At 40.1% G+C, this 23793-nt stretch overlaps 1 protein-coding gene across 1 annotated transcript; it reads right to left on the reverse strand.

Moving 5' to 3' along the window:
* Positions 1-10860: 10860 nt before the first annotated feature.
* Positions 10861-23392, reverse strand: TDRD15 (tudor domain containing 15). The gene is made up of 3 exons (XM_054971031.1): positions 23343-23392; positions 13435-19714; positions 10861-10933 (listed from the first exon to the last, which is right to left on the reverse strand). The coding sequence occupies exons 1-3, from the start codon at positions 23344-23346 to the stop codon at positions 10861-10863; spliced, it is 6357 nt and encodes a 2118-aa protein (XP_054827006.1). The 5' UTR covers positions 23347-23392.
* Between the last annotated feature and the right edge of the window lie 401 nt (positions 23393-23793).

Below are 23793 nucleotides of genomic sequence, written 5' to 3' on the forward strand. Positions count from 1 at the left end.
CTGGGCGCTCCATTCGCCTGCTGCGAGAGCAGCCAGGAGATCCCCTGGCCCCTCTTGCAGCAGGCAAAGGGAATGGTGGGGCTGCCGGCTTAAGCTGGCAGCCCTGCCACGAGGCACTCCATTTGCCCGCAGCAGGAGCGGCCAGGGGATCCCATGGCCGCTTCGGAGTGGGCGAAGGTAACAGTGGGCTTCCGACTTAAGCCCGTAGCCCGCCACCATTGGGCATTCCATTTGCCCACTGCAGGAGTGGCCAGGGGATCCCCAGGTCGCTCTCACAGTGGGTGAAGGGAATGGTGGGGCTGCCAGCTTAAGCCCACCGCCCTGCTGCTTCCGGGCGCTCCATTCGCCCGCTCTCACAGCAGGTGAAGGGACCAGTGGGGCTGCTGGTTTAGCCCTGCTGCCGCCAGGCACTCCATTCGCCCACTGCAAGAGTGGCCAGGGGATCTCCTGGCCGCTCTCGCAGCAGGTGAAGGGAATGACAGGGCTACTAGCTTAAGCCTGCAGCCCTGCCATTGGTGCACGGAAAGGGCCCAATACTTAAATGCCCCTTTCCGCACCACTACACACTGGCATGGAAGGATCCATGCCAAGTAGCTGATCTGGGGGTTTAAATTTCCCTTTCCTTACTGCTGCAAAGCAGCAAGGAAAAGGGCATTTCACCCCCACCGGCTTGGTTTAACATGCACCAAACAAACCAGCAGAGCAGTTCGTGAAAACGGGGCTTCCACGAACTGCAGGTTCGCGAACCACGAACCAGCCCAGTTCATGACAAACTTTAGTTCAATCTGCGGTTCGTGCCCATCTCTAGTCTGAAGATATATACCACCAATGCATCATTTTATAAAAGTTTTCTTTAAGTGTGTAACTCAAACTAAATTTTAGCCCCTTTACCAACATTGTTTCCCACTGGCCCATTTGTATATTAAACCCAAAAATTTTAGCCCATTTTATCATACAGTCTTTCTCACATTCTTTTAGGGTACTGTGCCTATCTACTGGAACTGTATGCTCATCTAGTCTTTTCTGTCCAAATCCCGAAAGATTCTCCAGTCACTATTGGACCAGGAAAGAGCTAGGCTTGCTGTTGGCACCAAATGTTCTTCCAGAGACAACACAAGAGCTTCCAATTATACTTATATTCCCATATTGGATACAGATAATTAACTACTGTCTTGTTCCTTAACAAACCGTGAAACAGCAGCCAAGGCCAAACACATTCTACTCCTTTTGTTGTTATATAAAATCTACGTCCAAATGCGGCAGTATTAGCGCTCAACATTCCAATTGGCTTTATAGTCACCTCCACATTTTCTACCTTCTGCTTTTTCACCATCTGGGATTCTGCCCTTTTTTATAGAAACCAATCATAACTCCTGCAGCATCACTCTATGACTCCTTGCCTTCCCAGAATCATTCTGCTTTGAACTTTCCTCAATCTCAGGGCCCTATGCACCCAAAGGTACAGGGAAATATCTTGTTCCAAACCATGACTATGTGCAATCAAATGAATTCTGTGATAAGATGACCAGGTTCCCATGGGAAAGATATTATATACCCAATCAAGGACTCATTCCATGGCTCTTTGAAACCCCCTCTCCACAGGCCAGAATAAAGACTAGGACAATAACTTGTAATTCCATCCTCTGTAATACCATCCCTTATAATACAGTCTACGGTTGTAATTAAGTCCTTAATCAGTAGGAAAATTTCCTCTCCTGCCCCATTCCCTTCAGAGTAACTCATATACCCTGAAGTTAGGTTTCCCACCATAGTCAGGAAAAGCTAACAGTTTTAGGAATAAGAAGTACTCCTTTACCCCTGGCATATGAATGTATACATTTCAAGGCAGGCAGGTATGATCTAATTTCTCCGGTTCTGCTTCCTGTTTCCCACCTTGCCTCCATATTCTCCTCTTCCCTCTCAGCAGCTCCGAACTTGCCTGCCTCCATTCTCGTCTCAAGAGGGCAGGTTCACTCACCCTCTGACATCCTTTCAACACCCATACTTCCCCCTCCACTCTTTTCTACTCCCCGAAGGCTCTTTCCCAACCCTTGTAATACTTCTCTCCCATTTCAGCTTCATCCTTCATGTGACTCCCCTCATAATTCCATTCAATCTTCTTTCTCTCCCAATCTTCTAATTTTTTTCCATTCCATTTGGGGCATGCAAACACCACCAAACACTCCATGTTTTTCTCCTGGACTAAACACAGGTGGGATACAGATGGACATTTTTAAAGTAAATTAGACAGTACGGTTTTGTAATTAAAGCTGGATTTGCATTTTTGGAATTGGCCGTTAGGAAATTGTGGCCTAGAATTGCTTTTAAAAAACTGCTAATGAAATTTTGATTGCTTAGAATGGTTTTTGAAGTCGCTCCTGCATTTTTTAAAAATTGCCCTTTGCAATTTTTGCAAATTGGATACACATAATACTTTTCATTAGGTGTACAAAGTTAAACTAATTATATATCTGTACCTCTCTTTCTTTGTTGTGGAAGTATCATGCCTAGTTGTGTCTGTGTATACAAAGACTAAAAAGATCTCTAGACCCAGGGTATGGGATCTGCACTTGGAGAGATCCTTACATGTATAGTCCCTGACATGAATCTCTTTTCCCTTATTCCCCAGGGTAACAGCAACAGTATTACAATTGTAGTAAGATCACTGAAATGAAGTTTGTTTGTTTTTTATTTAAACAAAGTATAATTTAAACATCTGGCAACATAACATATTTTAAATACTTTTCTAGTAGACTCAGCATGAATATACATAATTTTTATACTGCTTGCCAAATGTCTTACAGGTTAATCAAATTGTTTATTAAACCTAATTCTCTTAGAACACCTAAACACACAAAAACTTTCTGAGGCCTTGAGATGACATGAATACACTGGTCTGGCTCACACAAGAGATCTAAGGAGAGTGATTTTCTTCTTTGTGACTGCAGCTACAAAAATCTCCACTTTGTCAAAGAATGAGCAAACAAGCTGCCTCCATCTCCAAAACTTGTCAGAATCAACAGTTGCTACAACCAGCTGGAGGATTCTCACCAAGAGGTTCTTGCAAGTTACGCTGAACCAGGCCAGAAGTGCATACTTCAGATATGCCACTTCTTATATATGAGTCACCATGTTTTCCACAATCTGTACTCTGTTTTTCAATAACTCTTATAGATATAATATACTAAAAAACATCTCAAGCAGACTCCACCAAGGTATAGACAGAGCTTCCTCTTCCCCCAGCTGAGCTTCCCAGTAAGCAGTCATTCCTTAATGTTGGAGGATTAGCAGAATGGACATCCAATTCAGCAAAAGAAATGAGAGTAGAAACATCAAGATCAGAGTATCCTGGTGTGCACACGGGATGCCCTGGATTCTAAATCACATATCTATTACACATACATGCATGTACATGTGTATGTGAATGTATACATTCAAGCATATGATATTAGAAGCAAATAAAGCATAATCTAATAAAAACAATTTAAACTATGACAACAGCAAACTTGTAACAGAATAAAGAGCTAACTTATACACATTATCAATATAATTACCAGTCTAGATTCCATAACATCTAGATTCCATAAACTGTGCTGTGACCCACTCATATGAGACCGGGCAGAGGACTATAGCCAAATATTAAATAGAGTTTTAAAAAAAAATTGCCCATGTTTGCGGGTGCTAGATCTGCAGTTTATAAAAATACATTTAACCTGGAAGTAAACTTCAATTAGATTAAAGAAACTCATTTCCACTTAAGTTTGGAAGGTAATCTGTAAGTCTTAGGTTCATTTTGAGGGAGCAGATATGGGCAGAAACCACTTTGGTTTTGAAGCAGAAATTCTCACTCCTAAGCCATGTCGGAACCATTAGCTGCTTTGTTCTTCGTCTACACAGAGATGGGAGTGATTCCCTCTACAGCAACAGCCTGACACAATCTAAGCTAGTCCATGGAAGGACTGCATTTTAATGCAGTATCCAGTGGCTGGTTAACTTTAGCTGCTGGTTTTTGAAATGATAGGCAAACTTAAATGGCAATGACTTTAACATTCTATTTCAACAGTACTGATGATTTTTTTAATCATGTAAGAGGAGCACTATATCTCTCTCTATGCAATATCCAATAAATGTGACTTTTCAAGTTTGGGGGATTGGGGTTAGAGAAGACAGTAAAGGAAAGTAACTGAATAATTCCATTAAAGGTTTTGGCATTTAAGAATGGTTATTTTCAGTTCCTTGCCCACGAAAGTTTATCTGTTGATTAGCATCCATGTCCATTACTTGTGCTCTAATGCAGAAATCCATCTAATCAACTTTCACCTAGAAAGTAAAAGTATTATTAATTTAGGAGTAAAATACAAACAGAGGTATATACATTTATTTGAATTTAAAAGTTTATATTTATAAATATATTATGACCAATTTACCATAAAGCAATAGCCTCCATTTTTACACATAACATATACTAGTTTAAAACAGTATCAAGAATTAGTTTGAATACGAATCCACCCCCTCTACAAATATATTGCTTCACTGCAGCATTAATTTGGCAGGCTTTTTTTCTACAGCTGACCTGGAATTACTCATCTTGTTTTCTAAGGCTTGGCTTGTATGCAGTAACCCCATGGTACACTGAGCTACAGTCCGATAAAGATTATACAGAGCAAACATTATGAAGTAGCACTTCTACATGGTGGCCAGTGTACTTCTGGAGCTAAATAAGACACGATGGCATCAGTCTTGTGTATCAGGATCAGATCACCAGAAAATCTGGACAAAGGGGAGCGGTTTGAAGTGCAACACAGGCATAAGAAAGCTGAACCTCTTTCCCAAAGACACTTTTTGAAAAAGCTTATTTCTTCCTAGTGGGGATCCTTGAAATACTAACTGTAAAAGAAAAGAGGCTAAAAACAGCACACACACCCCAATAGGACAAGGAGACATTTCTGTTTGGGGCACCTTGTTAGTGTCACAGGTGTGAGAACATCCCTGAGCTTCAGAGGAGGGAGACTCACTCCCCCAGGGCTCCTAGGGTAAGACAGGGTTAACAACAGGCAAGCAAACAGTAGTGGTAAAGAGCAAGGAGAGAATATTCTGTCACATGCTTCCCTAGGTGACCAAACAACTGACAGATAACCTGCTGTCAATCTGGTAGAGGGTGAGCCACATGATAACACCACTACAGAAGCTTATAGCACATGGGTGGACCCAGCTGTTTAATCAACCAGGGGAATGAACCACATGGATTATGGACCTGCACCAAGCCACCACTTTTAGTACCAACTTAGGATCCCCAGCCTGAAACCAGAGCAACTCTACAATAGAGGCTTGACTCAGGCAGTGATGCAGCTAAAAGAGTGGCTAAAGGTAGGCAGCCACACAACAGCAAAGCAGGACTTCCCCTGCTTAACTCTTGACACCTCTAAAAGCAACTTCCAAAACGGAAACAAAGAAGTGCCAAATACAGGCACTACAGATTAAGTATCAGCATCCAGTTCATAGCTACATTCCCAATGTAAGTTTCTGGGTGAGTGGTACACCACCTACAAGTCATGGCTGCATGTCAGGGGTTGTATCTCTCTTATTTCCTTCCCTTTTAGTTACAGCACACAACTCCAAGTCTGTATGGATCTGTGAGAACAGGTCTGCGCAGATGACTGGCGTACAGATGAGGATCCCAGCTCAGGTTGAGAGATATGCTGCATATCACGAGGTTGAACCACAAAGAGATATGTTAAGGACTATCTGATCCCAATTCTTTTAAACCTCAGAAGTGTGGGACCACCTAGAGAAACGTCAATAAGACACTGTGATACTTTATGGCTCTCTGTGGCACCGGTGTGATCCAACAAGGGTGGATAAAATCATTTAAAAAAAAAATTAAAATCAGATTTTTAAAAATTTAAATGTGATTTTGCCTGATAAAATGCTTTCTGAGGAAAAATTCTATCTAAAGATAGATTTCTATTTAAGATACATTACAGTCCAAAGGTTTTTCATCATGAAATAAGGATTCATTTTTAATTATGTAGTATGAGATTGTATATTCATGCAATGCTGAACATTTTTGTAAATGAATTCTATTAATTCACTCAGTAAGGCTCCGATGTCATACTCTCCTAAAGGTTTCTGTAAGATTATTTTGGGTAATTTTTCTTTCTAGGAGATACTATCACAGATGCTTGGTTTTGCAGTTCTCAAAACTGTGAATTTGTGTCTGCAGAGATAACATGCCTCTTCTTAACAGCAAAAATGATTTAAATAAATATAGAGTTGAGAAAGAGACCTCAATCCTATTGTTCCTCTGCAAATCTGCATGCACAGAACCAAGATTGTTTGGTGTGGAATAGATCTGGATAAGGAGGAGATATTAAGAGCTAAGTGTGAGGAGGGAGGTGCAAACAGTAGAAATGAAAGCGAAACTTTCTGAGAAGAATACTCTAAAAATCTTGAGATCTTTGTGAGCATAGCCTGAGATTTATCATATTATTCTCTCCCGTGAATAGAAAATCTATACTGGCAGCAGACTGTGAATAAGACCCAGTTTGGAAGTTTTTAACAAAGTTTCTCTATATATGTATAAGGCAGGCATGCTTGCAAACTGCAAATACTGCAACAAAGAAATGCAAGGCACTGATAGCCGTAATCATGAGACGTGCTTGCAGGAGAAAGTTGTGAAGAAGATGACAAAAGGAACATGTCTGAACATGCAGGATCTTCAAGTTGGTAAACTTTTTGATTTCATCATATTTTTAAAGACCACCTTGAGAAACTGTCAGTCATTTTAGCAAAAAAATATATTTGATGTATTGTCGAAGGCTTTCACGGCCGGAGAACGATGGTTGTTGTGGATTTTCCGGGCTGTATAGCCGTGGTCTTGGCATTGTAGTTCCTGACGTTTCGCCAGCAGCTAACCTGCCAACATCTTTTCCACACTGTGACACTGAGAGATCTCTGTCTTTTGGTGCTACACCTCTGAAGATGCCAGCCACAGCTGCTGGCGAAACATCAGTAACTACAATGCCGAGACTACGGCAATACAGCCCGGAAAACCCACAACAACCAAAAATATATTTGTTGCTGTTACTTCCTGGTACAGTCATTTTTGATACAGTTGTAATAAAGAAATAAATAGTTGAAACAGGCAGATATTCCTTTTTCAGGCAGTACTGAGTAGCAGTGAATACAATGAGTAATACTAAATAAGCAGAAATGGTATAAATAATTAAATAACAGTACTGACTTTTTTTAAAAGGAGAATTCTTTATCAACATAGAGGATTGTGGAATCTATCCACCTTCGATGCCACCATCCTCTTGTTCTATGGTTTCAGATCTGTCCAGTATTGCATTTCAGTCATACCATATATATCACATACCCACAGTATATTATCTAAAATAAAATAAAATTCACCACCCAAGAACCACCGTTAATAAGCTTGTGATAAGAACCAGCAAATTGCCCAGTTTGTTTATGTGATAAGCTCTTCTTTTGGTAGGATTGAAAACCCACACTTCATTAATATGATTCAGTCATTAAGACCATGATACAGTCCACTTAGCTGAGCGGTTGTTACAGGGAAACTGCTGGGGAAAGTGTATGAAAGAGAAACTGAGTAGTGTGCAACAAGTCTAGAGGATAAAATTGTTAACTGAAGACTTGTTGGATGGAGCAATGTCCACAATGATTCAGGTCCAGGAATTGGGTAAAAAAGCCCATCTGGCTATATCTGGCTTTCCCAGGTCAAATCAGACAATCCTGGATCTGATCCATGCCCTAGATTGAGAACCCATGATATATCTGGGAAATGTGGCTTCAGCATCTTGGCTGGCTGTTTCCCTGGTATCACATGCATTTTTTCCATGAGGAGAGAAGGTAGAGACAGGGGGGAGTGAGTGGCTAATCCATGCAGGAGTTCTCCTTTTCTGGCAAATGAGATTATCTGAGAAGGAGAGAGCCTTTTTCAAAATGCCTGTTTGGCAATTTGGAACCCCCATCCCAAAACACCAGCCCAGACAAAAGTGGACAATGTTGAACCTTGACACAAATCTGTGCAAAAATTAAGAACAGCTTCACCAGAAATGTCGCTCTCTTTGCCGCTGCAACAGCATCAGAGACAGGTGTTAGGGAAAGTGGCGAATTTGACACACCATGCAAGTGCCACAAACAAACAGAAGCAAATTTACTGAAATACCCAAAATGAAGCTAGAGAGAATGCTGTTGTGTTGATCTCATGTGAAATATTAACTTTCTTCATTGCAGGGGTGGAATAGGATGGCTGGTGATGAGGGGATGCTGAAGCCTGCAGCTATGCCTCAAGGTTTCTCTGAGCTAGTGAGAGTGGTAGTGTAGTCTACCTAGCACACTGTAAAGTGAGGACCACTTTGTAAGCAGCCAACCCGGCCTCCGCCATCTTTAATAGCTGTTTTAATATGGCTGCTTGTGATATCAAAATATCAACAGGCCTCTGGATGTAAAATTGCAGCTTGTACTGCAACTAGAGGACCTCCCAACAGTTGCTGAGTCCCTTCTGGGAGAACATGGCATGAATGGAATGCCGCACAGGAATGTGGAATGATTAAGAGGTGATTGGATTTGCAGTCCCTCCAGCCCCAAAGGAATCCAGTCCCCCCACCTAAATTCATCAACTTAGCTCTGGTGGACTTTACTGACAAACTATCCCTTTTGTGCAGCGCTAGAATGCTTTGCATTTGTTTTCACACACTCCGGCAGCTACCAATCAAGGTAATCAAACCTTTTGTCAAACCCAGGAACTGACCGTTGGAGCCTTTGTTCTAACGGCTAGGTGGGCTCTCCTACCTTAGGGCACATTTTACCTATAAAGGTAGGGCCTGGCCTCATTCAAATTGTGCATGCTTCCTGGCTGCTCCCTTAGGGTCACTTATCTAAGCCTCTTTCTCTCCATGCACGCTTACTGGATCCAAAGCTGGTTTACCCTAAGCCTCTTGCTCACTTAGCTGAGAACACTGGCTCTCCCTCCGCGGACTTCCCTGCTCATCGGATATTTGCAACCCTCTCTATTCCCGACCTCTGGCTAAACTTCCTAAGACTCTCTGTGTGTGTATAATCATTTTACCCCGTAAACTCTGTATGTGCATGAAGTCTTGCTCTTTAATAAAAGTTGTTGTTTGACTCTAAGCACCAGCCTCATTTGTTATAACGGAAGGGACCGTGTAAAAAATGGTGATAGATCACTATGGTTACCGGCCTCTCGTATAGCTGTCTTCCTTGCTTGATAATTACCCCCCCCCACACACACACACACACACACAAACTATTTTTATTGCAAGGAGACCAATTCCGGTAACAACCTGGGTTTTCCAAAATTAACCCTCCCTCTCACTTTCATTCTGAGGCAAAGAGAGATCCATCTTAAACCAAGTTTCTTACATCTATGCTTGCTTGCCATTGCCTTGTGGTTGGGGGTTCTGCTGCAGAGCTGAGCAGCTGGGTACCTGCCTGGTTCTGTGGTGTTCCCTCACTGGATTGGGTTTTGCCTAGCTTCTGTGAGTGACACTGGTTCTGTTGGGTTAAGTTGCAACAATGTCCCTTGCTTCAGTTTGGTTCTGGGAGTATTTCATTCTCTTGCTTCGGTTTGGTTCTGTTGTGTTTTCTCCAGGTTGAGTCTGCATTTGGGAATGTGCCTTTGGCTAGTGGCAGCATTGACCCTGTGTGTTTCTGCCTGGGAATCTGCTTGGAAACATCCCCACCATACAAAACAGTGGAGGGTAGCTGGGGACACCTTGTTCAAGGAGCCATAGAATTAGACCCCAGGAGCAAAACTTCCTGAAACTGGGAGGGGGCGGGCTTTATTGAACAGTCAGGAGTAGGTTCACTGAAAATTTGGAGGAATTTGCTAGAAAACTGCCCCTCCAACCCCTGGATAGTTTTCTCCATAGGGAATAATGGCCAGATAAATCTGGGATTCTCTAATCTTGCCGAAAACAGATCACAGAATCTTTTGGGATGGGGTGAGGGGAATGCTTGTATAACAACTGAAGAAGGGAATACCTTCTTTGCAGAAAAACAGGGTTGTGGATACCTGTAACTAATGCTTGTTGAGCCTCTTCTGTGCAGGCACACATGGGACTATGCACGTGCAGGCTAGCCATAATGAAAATGTGTCAATGTATTGTCGAAGGCTTTCACGGCCGGAGAACGATGGTTGTTGGGGGTTTTCCGGGCTGTATTGCCGTGGTCTTGGCATTGTAGTTCCTGACGTTTCGCCAGCAGCTGTGGCTGGCATCTTCAGAGGTGTAGCACCAAAAGACAGAGATCTCTCAGTGATCTCTCAGAGATCTCTCAGAGACAGAGATCTCTCTCACTGAGAGATCTCTGTCTTTTGGCGCTACACCTCTGAAGATGCCAGCCACAGCTGCTGGCGAAACGTCAGGAACTACAATGCCAAGACCACGGCAATACAGCCCGGAAAACCCCCAACAACCAAAATGTGTCAAGCTTCTGAGCCCTGCAGAGCGTGCCTCCTCCTCTCTGCACATGCACAGGCATTTCCCACCTAACCAAGCATGCCTAGAGGGGAGTCACCCACTCCGTCAGTTTTCTTGAGCCATTGGAGTCCAAGTTCTAACAACTTGGCAGAATTTTCAGCAGGTCAGGAGGAAGAGAGTGTGTTCCTGCACAGAAGAGACTCAATGAAAAACAGTTACAGGTTAAGTGTAATCTTGTTTTCATTTTTGTCTCTTCGTGTGCAGTCCCACATGGGAGAATAGCAGACTACTTATGAAGGTGGTGGGTAGTTCTGTCAATTGAACACAGAGTGCAGAACTGCAATTCCCACAGCCAACTCTCATCTGGAATTCATATCCACTGAGTAGTCCTTCATGAAAATTTCAACCAAAGACCATGCTGCTTGGCAAATCTCACGGAATCAAAAGCCTCATAGAAAGGCTGCCTGAAGAAAATGAGAAAAAGAAGAGAAAAAGGAAGCAGGGTTGCTGGCAGAACTTCTCCCAATGGCAGCAAAAAGAGAACTGAGGGAACGAGTGGGTACCTCCCTTCTAGGTGCACATGGGAAATGCCAATGCATGTGCAGGGAGGAGGAGGTGCTGCCTACAGGGCTCAGAAGTTTGAAACTTTTTTCACTGTGACTGGCCTGTGTGTGTGTGTGCAGTCCCATGTGGAACTGTGCAAGAAGAGAGGATGAAAAATTGATTTGTCAGGGAAAGCACAGAGAGAAGTATTACAAGAAATAGCAGCAAAAGCTATAATAAAATGTGAACAAAAATTCAAATGTCTAGTATGCAGCTTGGTCACAGACAATGCTACGAATGTATCCAAGATGAGAAGGTATTTAGAAGAGAATGAAGAGAACATTAAGCTAATAATATATAGTTATAGTGTTCATTTGATGCACTCCTAGCCAAAGACTTCAATGTTCCAGAAATAAAGGCTAGTGTTGTTGAAATTGTTAAATATTTCTGTAACAATCATTTTGCAGCAGCTGCTCTGAAAAGAATGGGTGGAACTAAGCTAATTCTCCCACAAGATGTTAGATGAAACTCTGTAGTGGACTGTTTTGAATAGTATATCAAAAACTAGCCTACTCTGATGACAGTTTGTGAACAAAACCAAGAGAAAATAGATGGAACTGTCACGGCCAAAATCCTCAACATTGGACTTAAGAGATAGGTTGAAGATATGCTAAGAATCCTGAAACACATTTCTGAAACTTTAAACAAAATACAGAATAGCTGTTTTATTGCTGTTGTTGAAAGGAAGGAACCGAGTGAACACTTCACAACAGAACAATGCAATGACAGAATTAAATTACAAGCATTAAAAACATGAATGGGACAAGCACTATTTCCAGCTCATTTCCTCGCAAATATTGTCAATATCCGGTATCAGGGTCAAACCTTAGGTGCTGACGAAGAGGAGTTAGCTATGACATGGGTATCCAGCAATTGTCCATCCATAATGCTAACCATAATAAACTTCAGAGCTAAGGGAAAACCATTCAAGAAATATATTGCTGATGATGTTTTAAAGAAGTCACACCAGTGAACTGGTGTAAGTCATTTAAGCACTTGGATTTAAAGGCTGTTGAAATAATGATTTCACTTTCAGCAGCTGAAGCTTCTGCTGCTGCTGAGAAAGAATATCCTGTTCCTTTGGAGCCATTCATTCTGAGAAATTGTTTTGGGACCTGATAAAGCAAGAAAGCTTGTTGACCAACAAGAAAACAAAGATGAAGATGAGTGAACTGCATAAGACAGTATTTTAAGTTTTTCATGTGGGCCTGGCTGATGTAGTCAGTCCAAGTGTTTTGTCTTAAGTTTTTTTTAAGATTTAACATGGTTTTTAAAAGTTTTTTAAAGATTTAACATGGCTTGTTTAACCACATTAGTTAAAGTTTGTTAAAGAAACCAATTTAAATGATTGTTAATGATTATTTTTCTCCTTCTAATGAAGTACAGCAGAAAAAGTCCAAATATGAATGATTAACTTATTAAACTAGAGATCATTCAGCTCACAATGATTTCATAATTATCTATTTCAAATAGCAGATAACCAATCATTAGTTTTCTGATATAACTGTAAAACTAACCTGAGAAATTATTGTTCTAAAAATGAAACCTTCATCTAGGTTGTAAATATTAAAGTTATAATGACCAGCAAGACAGAACCTTTAAGCAGAAAACCATGATTTAAATAAAGTCTTATTGACTAGTGATTTAAATCGACCCTGGATCCAACACCCTGGCAGTTTCCAGAAACAAGCCAATATCTACACTACGATTTTACTACAGGGTTTCTTGTGATTCCCATAGCTACCCATTGTCTAAGCTGCAGGCTTATTATTATTTTCTCCCACTGCTGCTTGGAGGTGGGCAACAGAGAAAATTACCTGGAGATTGTCTGCCATACGTGGACAAACGATAAGCTTAGTGTGTGGGAGTCCTACTACCCACCACCTGTAGCTAAAACAGGCACAGTGCTCCAAAGCCTTTTAAAGCAAGTTTATTCAGTAATCTAACCTACTGCTTAGACTGCTACGTAGGCATTTGAAGTCACCACAGAAATCGTATCTACATAATTACCTATCCTACCTGTATTACTAATGGCAGCAACTTTCTGCAAAGCCCCAACACTCCTGAATGACAAGACGTTAAAGCAAATATCTATGACTACTCTCCTAACTGGTACTACTTTTAGGTCAGGATCTGAACTATGCTTAGTGGTCTGTACAGGTTTTTTACTTTTTGTAGGGTTTCTTTACTTTTTTATTTTAAGAAAAACTGCTTCTCAAATAGGTTTCAAAAGCAATCTCGTTCAGCAGGCAAAAGTCCAAAGCCTCCCTGACCCTAGGCATGGAGACCTGGCTGTGAGGGTTTCGGGCGGGGGGGGGGGGGGGGGATCCCATTCTTAACCAAATCAGAAATCAGATTCAACTTGATAAAATTCTCAATATGTATCAAAAGGACAAAATTAATTTTAATAAGACATTTGAAACTGACCTTTCTAGCACAGTGTTTATTTGATGGCTTCTCTTCACTAATTTTCATCACTTCCAGAAAGGTACTCAGTTCAGTGGGATCAGGTATCTCATGTGTTATTCTTGCTGATATACCTATGGGAGAAGTTTTCCTCAGTTCCTTTTTGTGATGGCATTGGCCACTGAAGGTCTTGTTTTTATTTCTTTTGATGTGTGATGCTACCTTCTTCAGTAGTTTTTTCCTACAACACAGTTTTTTAGAGCTGCTTCTTCTTGGTCTTGTATCACAAGTATATTTGAACAGCAAATCTGATATTTTGTGATCCCCCGCCTTTCCAGAGCTTTTCTGACTACCCATTTGCAAAGGACTGTGCAACGTTTGTGAACTCAATGCATTACATTCTACAAAATTAGTTGACGTGAAAGAATACACAGCACAGCCAGAAGCAACCAATACATCCGCTGCATTGCTTTCCTCACATGACACATCTACCTCCATCTTCATCCCACAGTACTGTCTGAACTGGAATATTAGACCTTGTCTACCAAGAAATTGCTGAATTTTACATTTAGCCTCATCATTCCAGTGTTCCCTGAGAATGGGTGACACTCCAAATAAAGAACAAGGATAAGTTAGTCGAGGTAAATGTACAAGTGCTTCTGGGATAACTTTTAACCTGTGGAAGTCTGAGATGGGAATGGAAGCTGATACTCCATCATCTACAAAGGTAAGCATATATTGATTTGAGAGTTGAGAAACTTCGACTCTATTCCACTTTTTATTAGGCTCAGTCTTTATCAGGCAGCTTGTGCCAGTACCAACAAGTTCCCTTGGCATAGTTGGCAAGTTTTCTGGCAGATCAGAGAGCAACTTAAACAATACTTCCATGGTCTTAAATGAGTCTTCTAATTGGATAAAGAAGTTTGATGGATCAGTGACTGATGTGACAAAGCCAGGATAAGATCTATTGTTCTGAAACTTTGCCCATGAAATTGAACTCTGCCTAAATGAATATTCGGGCACTGTCATTTTCATATTATTTAAGTTTTCCTTTTCCAATAAGTTACATTTCTCTAACTTCCCTTGATTAGATATTTGAGGCCAATATTCAAGCAACAGAATCCCATTCACTAAAATTTCTACTTGCCAAATTAAAGCAGATTCTAGGTATCCCATAAATAAAATTTTTATCTCATGGCCTTTTAACATCTTCAGAACTCTCTCAAAAGCCAGGCCATCTGTATTTCCAATCCAAACCCATTTACAAGGGACTGCATTCCTGGGAATATGCCTCATCTTGCTACTCAACCTCCTTATATCATTGAAAGATACCATTTCATATATTCCCAAATCTATGAAAAAACCCAGCACATTCTCCTCATTCACAAACTTTTTAATAACTTCAGATCGATGCCATTTGGAAGTTATTTTTGATTTTGCCAGGCATTCTAACCCTTCTTGAATATCTTCCACAGCAATCAATATTTGCTCTGCTTCTTGAGTAGCCATCATATCTACAATATGCAATGTTTGTGCATCCTTAGTTAACTTTACATAGAAATTTCCATTTCTAGAAATGTGACCTATTTCAGCTATTTCTAGCTGTCCGGGGTTAAATTTTTGGTAAGCAATTTTAGGAAGACTTTTCCAAGTAGGTCCAGATTCATATTCTTTATGTACAATTTGATGACTTTGGTCATTGACATTAGAATATGTATTTATTGCTGAAAGCAATTTTCTCTCATTTAACATAGGCATGTTCTGTAAATCTAGACAGATTTTCATCTGCATTAAATCATCAATCACAGACTTTCCACGAGAGAATAGTTCAACCTCCCATTGTTCTCCATGTTGATGTAGAAACTTACAAATTATTTGCTGATTATTTAATTTACTGACAAAGTAGGCAGTAATATTACTACTCCAGTTTTTATCAGGCAGCATGCATTTTGCCTGACTAATGAAACAGTGTATGCTAAGTCTTGGTAAATTTAAGAAAGCTTTTTCTATCTTATAGATTTTTGATGCATTCACAGATGACGAGTTACCATAGTCAATGAATTCTACTTCATAGAATGCATCCGATTTAACTGCTCTAACAACAGCTCTGTATATGCAACCATCAACTTCATACTCAGTTAATACTATGTCACCTTCCTCAATGTCAGTTTGTGGCTCTAAAATCAGTCTGCATCTATTCAGTTCTTCAGAAAGCAGCAAAATTTTATTCTCAGCCTCTTCAAGATGAAAATAGAAACTTGATGGGCTAATTATGAAGGAAACATAACCCATCACTTTGGAATTTGGCTGAATGTTACACTGTATAAGATCTCTGTACTTTTGCTTAGCCGAAGTACTCCTTTCTTGTCCTGAAGGGTTTAGTTCCTGGATATGCAATTCAGTCATATCATTTGCAGGCACTTTCTTACATTTTAAAGTAGTGTCATCACTAATTTCTTTGCTTGTACTTTTATCTCTCTCTCCCAAAGTATTTTGCAAGACCGATTCTGTATTTTCATAGGTTACTGGAACTTCTACTGACCTACTGCACTGTTCCTGCAGATCAACTGCAGTTTCTTTTCCAGGCTCAGCATATACTTCCCCATCATTCCGATAAGAATTTATTTTATTTTCTGTGTCTCTTTTAACTTTTGCTATAACTGCACTCATTTTTTCCACTCCTTTCACATTTTGAGCTCCAAGAGGCTTTTCTACATATCTGTTTACATACTTTGGGGGCTCATTACACTTTGCTGTATGCTTTAATAATAATTCTTTAATCTTCTTACTGATCTGTAGATGGTTATCATACAACTCCACACCAAGCTGGCCATCAGATTCTTTAGCTATGATTACTGCCTTCAGTTCTTTACCTAAGAAATTCTTCTCAAACCATTTATTTATTTCAACTGGAATTTCAGTATCTTTGAGATCCAACAGGTAACACTTGACAGCTTGCATAGGGGTGAACAATACTTCTGAGGCATGATCTGGAATATGAATCAGTTCATCTTTTGCTACCACTTGTTTATTCCCAAAGTCCACAAAGTATACAGGCAAGTAATCTGATAATCCTACAGGAAATGCCAAAGCCCTGTAAAAGAATCCATCTTCAAAATATTTGGCTAAGTATAATCTGCGGGAGTCTATTTGGCCTACACAGCTTGCCATCTTACTGATATCTGTAATTTTTTGCAACAGGTTACCCATATCATCTGCATTCCTATTCAGCTGGCAATAGAATTTTGTAGGGCTTTTTATATGCGTTATACATACATCTTCTTCATTTCCAACATTCACATCAAAAGATGAATAGTAAAAACTATACAGAAAGAATGATGGTGCGAGCAATCTTGGGAACTGGAGAGAGCAGAACTGGTCATGGCCACAGTCTAAAAGAAACTGCTGTGCTCTGACATGCGGAGTCCACAAATCAACCACATTATATAAGCAGCTAGGGCTCTTAATAATAAGGGCTGAAATGGTGCAAGTCAACAGTCCATTGGAAGAAGAAATGAAGGATTTAAAATCATTACATGCTTCTGCAGTCCAATTACCTGGATCAAACTTTAAAGACCGAGTTACACTACTAAGACAACATCTGAATGCTTGACATTCCAAAGTCAGAAAATCTGGGAGAATGGCTTGAATGTTTTCCAGTAAAACATTTTTTTGATTCCCGTAGTCCACTAATACAACTTCAATTCTTGTTTTGGATACATGTTTCACCACGCAAGCTCTGTACCACTTTCCATCATTTGAATCTTTCACAACACAGGCAAGCTGCCCACTTTGATATGGCATGGTTTGTGTTTTGTAATGAATCTGAATTTGCTCCATTAAGTTATTTAGCTCTGGTAATTTAGTTTGCACCTGGCATGAAAAGTCACCTGGTGAAGTACTATCACAACATATAACAGCGAGGACAGTTCCGGGTTTAAACCGATATTCTTTGTAAGGGCACATACTGTTACTTTCTCCAGACACTTTCCCATATTTCTTGGAAAGTGTGCTCTCCCACCGTGGGCAATTAACAGCAACCTTCATCGTCACAGGATGAGTACTAGGCAAATTATTAACATTTCTACATACTCCCATTTTATTATTCCACATATGGTTTTTACACTGCATGTTTTTACTTTTAAGTTCTGGGTTTTGTTCTTTACAATCTTTTACAGTGTACAGTAATGGATCTGGCTTTACTTCCCAACATACAGCATAGCCAGCCTGAACCATTGATTGGAGAACATCAACTTGCACTGAGCCATCCACACATTGCATACTGACACTGTATTTATTGTTTTGTTTTCCAACAACATGAAGTATGACTGGTTTGCCAAAAACCAAGTTTTTAAAGAAGTCTGTTTCCTTTTTAATCCACACATCTTCAACTGGAAATGCTCTAGCAAGTGAACAACATATGGCTAAAGCTGGTAACTCTTGGAACTCTGGAAGCAGAGTTCTCACTTCAAACATTGGCACAGTTTCAGTATTTCCAAAATCCAAAAAATAAACATTAATACCACTGTCACACACTTCCTCAATGACAGCCCTGTAAAAATGCATATCCTTGTTATACCGTGCACAGCACAGCATGCCAGGTTCTGGATTTTCTAGATTCTTATCACCTGTTTCTCCTATGTCATAAACATCTGAAACTTTACCCATCAAGGCTTCAAATTCATCTAGATGATTAGTTTGAACCCAAAAATTTGAAGGATTCAGTACATACTCTACAAAAGCAACATAGACAGAACCTGTTTTCATTTCTGCTGTCTCATAAGGAACTGATAAAACACAATTTGAGGAAGAGCCCTTCGCATTTGAGCAATTTCTTGATTGTAGTATATTGTTAGGAACAGGTTCAGCAAAGACAGGGTTTGCATTGGAAATTCTCACGTCCCCATATGTGTCAGTAATTTCTGTCTTAAAGGAAGGACCATAGCTTGGAACCACAGCATTTCCCTGAGGCAGATATTCACCATTTGTAGTTGATTCATGCTTAAGCAATGTAACGTAATACAAATGTTCATTAGCATCGAATAAGTCAATGTGGATATAAACCAGACTTTGCCTTAGAAGGGCCTCCTTGAATTCTTTTAGCTGGCTATTTCTTATGGATTTATCTTGGTCACTAAGACATGATAGAGCACAAGGAAATGAAAATCTAGGCACCGATATAAATTTTGATTCAAGCTTCAGAACACAACTGGAAGGCACAGCTTCACAATTGCCAATATCCACAAACCAAACCTTCACGTTGTTATCAGAGAGGAGCTGTTGTATTACTCCTCTGTACCAATGACCATCTTTTCGTCTGGCTGCACAGAGGACTCCCAGACTGTCAAAGGATGGAATATTTTCTCTATTAATAGTTTCATAATATGAAGACATGTTGTTTGTCAACTCGTCAAGCTCCATTAGATATTGCACTGGCTGACAATAAAATTTACTTGGACTGACTGCCACTGATATTTTTACTTGCTGTACTCCACCAACTGATAAAAGAGGACGAAGCCTATCAAAAATTGGTTGAAAATCTTGTTGAATCATAGCATTACAGAAAACTGAATCCTGCCTTGTATATTTCTTTTGAATTAAATCTGGCATTTGATTACATAGGGGCTCCTCTGGCAATTCAGCTAACATTTCTACAATAAGATGGAATGTGTCTCCATCAACACATTTTCCTAATTTCAGTTCTATCACGTCACTAGTAACTTTTGGCACATCAAGAAGAAATGTTTGGTGTGGCATAATGGCTTGTACACGGCCTTTAATTTGCAAGTCTATTAAGGATGAAAAGTAATTCAGAGCTTTTGAAGACCACTTTTCTCCAACAGGAAGTATATTTGCAAAGATTCCACAAACCATTTTTGGAGGAAGCTGAAACAATTCATCAACAGCAGATGCAATACAAGAATCACGGACTGCCAATGTATTCCCATTGTCTATCAGAAATACTTCATAAATGTGGTTCTTCTTTCGTATTACTCTTCCTCTGTACCATTCTCCACAATTTGGATCTTCTACTAAACAAAACTCACCAATGCCAATGCAGTCTTTCACTTTGGATACTTGTTGTATTTCATTTTGTAATATATGGTAGTCAAACTCGTGGTCTGTATTATAAGATCCCTGAAATTTCACAAGAACTTCCTTCGGGTGGTAGTGTATGTCAGTTATCTTCAGATCTACATCTATGAACTTTGTTGATGGTGATAAATCCATTTCACCTGGAAAACCAGTATAAAGTTTGCCATAATCAGTAATATATACTGCCCTTTAAGTAACTTATTCAAAGCTGACTATACCGTTCAAGATTTTTTGTTTTCCCAAGAGCAGTGCCAAGAGCATGCATGCACAAACATATATACACTTACACAAATGCAGCATTTTTAAATTTACATTAATAGTCTGCCTTTCTCACAGGTATTCAAAGCGGATAACACAGAGTAAGTCAATGCAGTCAACAAAACGAGACATCTGATAAACAATACAGTGGGATTTGGATAGTAGAAATCTGGAGCCCACCAAACCTATGAAAATAAGCCTGAAGCAAAGCTTAAGTATTAACATGATGTGTTAAATGATGCCACTATTTATTCGCTCTCTTATGCTTTCATGGACAAAGGACATTTATAATATTTGTTCCAGAGCTGGCATCCCCAGGGTATAGTGTAGTCCAATACACAAGTGCAGGGAGAAGGATAAAATAAGGCATGCTTTGCTATAACTCCCCCCCCCACACACACACACAGAGAATGGACCATGAAGATCCATAGAGGAAGATCAGCACAAGAGGAGCCAAAGAGAAAGAAGAATAATTTTAGCTCTGCCCATTTGCAAGCAAAACAGGAATGAAGTCTGTAACACAGCCGCATACTCGAACTAACCCTTCACCACCTTGTCATCAAAGTACGTTGCACATATGACCATGAAGATAAATCTGTCCAATTTAGGTAGAAAGTTGTCCTTTTTATAATTAAAAGGGTTTTCATACCACTGGACCTAAGAGGGAACTCTGCTTTGTTATAAAGATCAAAGTTTGTCATGCCTGGTCACCACCTTCGATTTAAAAGGGTAATTACTCTTCGTGAATGCTACCAAAAGGAAGAGCCCCCAGAAGCAGTTGTTATTTTGCTTTTTGCACATCACACTGTAGTGACAGGTATCAGAGGTCATCTCAAGTAACATTACAAAGGACATCGATGTATGCATATTATAAGTCCAATCCTTCTCATCTTCCCAGAGGAATCAAGATGTAGATCATGTATTTTAAAAGATTTTTGAATTGAAGATTTTCATCCTTTCAACATATCAGTGCCATTAGATATTACAAATAAGGAACCTCAAAGCACCACATATTTACACACCGATTTCTTTCCTCCAACAAAACAATAAATGTCATAACTCAGAGCCTCTGAACTTCTCCTTCTACATATTAAGCATAACTATAGTCAATCCTACTCTGAATTAAGTAAAGATAGAGAGGCATGTACAAAATGTTCATATTAGTCTTATTTAAGCGACACATCGTATCTTATATATTAATAAGCCAAGTGGCCCTGATCTGAGGATATTTAAATCTAGAGATTGGAGCCATGAACACACAGGACATATCTTCCTACACACCTGCAGAAAAATATGAAATCTAAAAAAACACATTGGGGAGGGGGGTTAAAAACACCCAAATGATAAAGGAGCACCTGTAGCTTTAACCAGATACCCTCAGTAGCTATTGCTAGGCAACCATTAACAGTTCAGACACAATTCCAGGCTTGGTTTCTATCAGTAAAAGACAAAGGGGACGGGCAAGGCCTAGTTTCGTCATGCAACAAACTCTACACTTCATTTATATGGTTCAGTCATTAAGACCAGGATTCAATCCACCCAACAAACCAGATGTTGCAGGGAAACTGCTGGATAAAGTGTATGAAAGAGAAATGAAGCAGTGAACAAAAAAAAAAGTCTAGAGTCTTGTTCACCTGATGGGTGGAGTAATGTCCACAATAATCCTTTTGTATGTAATTGAGTGACAAAACAAGAAATGAATCCTTACAGAAACAATATATACAATCAAGAAATATGCACACAGCAAAATACTTGAAGTTGCAGCAAAAGCTATAAAACTGTCATGTCTGTCACTCATCCATGCCATTATTTGCAGCTGATGTCATGCAAATAATGATGCTGTGCCTTGATGTGTTCCTATGAACCACTGATGTGTTCCTATGAACCATTGTTCTATGCTGTGCCTTGATGTCCTATTACTAATGCCATAACTTGCCTTGCTTTCACAGGCCTGCGGTATCCAAAGTGTCTTATCTCTTGTGCTTTGAAGCTCAGTGTCTCTGACCTTGCAAACCTGCTGGTTCTCAGGGGGAAGAAGAATACCGTGTTTCACTCTTAATCGATTGCCTCTAAACAAAGCATGTAAACTATTTAGGGAGTTCTCAGGACCGCTTCATGCCAAAAGTTATGTTTTCCTGTTGGGAGGGAGGATGAGTATTTGGGACCTAAATGAGCCATAGTTTTACAGATCTTGTTATTCCTGTCAACTTCTGATCAACTTGTGGACATATCTATGAACATGATTTGATTCCTGAATAAAGCCTTTTCAACCAAGATCATGGAATGCTTGCTGTGAGGGTACAGGGGTCTATCTGGCATAGCCGGTCATCCATAGAACAAACATTTTGACAAGAATCCTTACTTTTCCTCTGTACTTGTCACCTGTGGAGAATGGCTACTGGCACTACGTCATCAGAGCCAGGCTCAAGGACCACAGAGCCAGAGGATTTATTTAGCCGCCCAGCCTCTCAGCTGGGACCAGGTGGAAACCCTGGAAGGACTCCTACAGACCTGGGAGTGATCCGTAAAAAGGAGGTTACTCCTCTTACATGGACAACTCTCCCAACCCCTAGGCAATGGGCACCCAGACCCCGGGAGGAGAAAGCAAGGTGAAGAAGAGAACAAATAGCAACTAAGGCCTGATTCACATACTTTATATCATCTCAGTTACTTTTTTGCATGTGATTCATTCACAAATATAAGATGTTAATGGCCACCAGATGTCACTGCTTTCAAACAGACATTTAACATATTCAGCAGAAGCAACTTAGACATGGTCAACAACTGTTCAGAAATGAAGAATGCAAACCTATACACACTTACTTCAGAACAAAAGCTACTGAGTTGAAGTTGAGAAAATATGCATACAGAATTGTACTGAGAATAGAAATGTGAAGGCCCAGAAAACATGGAAAAAATCCAAGAAAAACATTCCCCCTCCTCTATGATTTTTTTTTTTCAAATTTTCCACTGGAAAACTAGAAATGTTGGAGAACAGTGCAAAAATGACTACTATGAAATATGTTCTTTTTTGGAGCAAGATAAAAGTTTTTTAAAACAAGATATTAATCTCTCAGAATGTTTAGCATGGGTCCCTAACTTTTTTGAGCCTGTAGGCACCTCTGAAATTTTGAGGCGGGGGTGGGTGGGTGGGCACCACTACAAAATGCCTGCCAGTGGAGGCAGAGCCAAGCACACATACAAATGGAACAGGAAGAAGAATAGGGAATATAAAAACACTCATACAAGCCCAAAGTGCTTCACATAATAAGACCACCATTGAGAGAAAGGGAGGATTTAAAAATCCACAAAGTGAACATGACCAATGGGGATTAATACACATAAAAAAACACAAATATAGAGAGAAGACAACTAGGGCAGGGGAGAGGATAACACATACAAAGAGAAGGCAGCCAAAGAGGAATAAAACACACACAGAAAAGACTACCGGGAGGATAACGCACAAAAAAAAAACCCAATTAAGATAACCAGGGAACAGAAAACACTTACACATAAGCAGTCCAACAGGTAGAGAGCGGAGTCTTAAACTTCAATATCTTACTTTCCCTGACATCTCTCTTATGCTCTGTTCCAGCAACTGTCCAGGACCCGGCATTAATTCAAGCTCTTCTGCAAAGGTGAGCACAAGAAGTAAATTGGAAAAGAGCTTGACTTGCATTTGAGATGCTGAGGCAAGGAGTAAAATACTGCATTTACTCCCTGCCCTGGAATAGCCCTCTCTCCCCCTTCCAGACAACTGATCCTGGTGCCATCTTCTCTGGTGCTCTCTAAAAAGTAAATGTCTGTTAAAAAATAAAAGAGAACCCAAATAGTCTCATAATGCCTCTAAAGAGGAAATGGCCGCTGTGGGGATAGAGAAATTGACTGCCATGGAGAAAGGGGCCAGGAAAATTTGATCTTTCCCACTCACAGAGCTGCTATCCAGGCTTCGATTCTCAGT

The sequence above is a fragment of the Eublepharis macularius genome, chromosome 1, assembly GCF_028583425.1.
Source record: "Eublepharis macularius isolate TG4126 chromosome 1, MPM_Emac_v1.0, whole genome shotgun sequence".
NCBI lineage: Eukaryota > Metazoa > Chordata > Lepidosauria > Squamata > Eublepharidae > Eublepharis > Eublepharis macularius.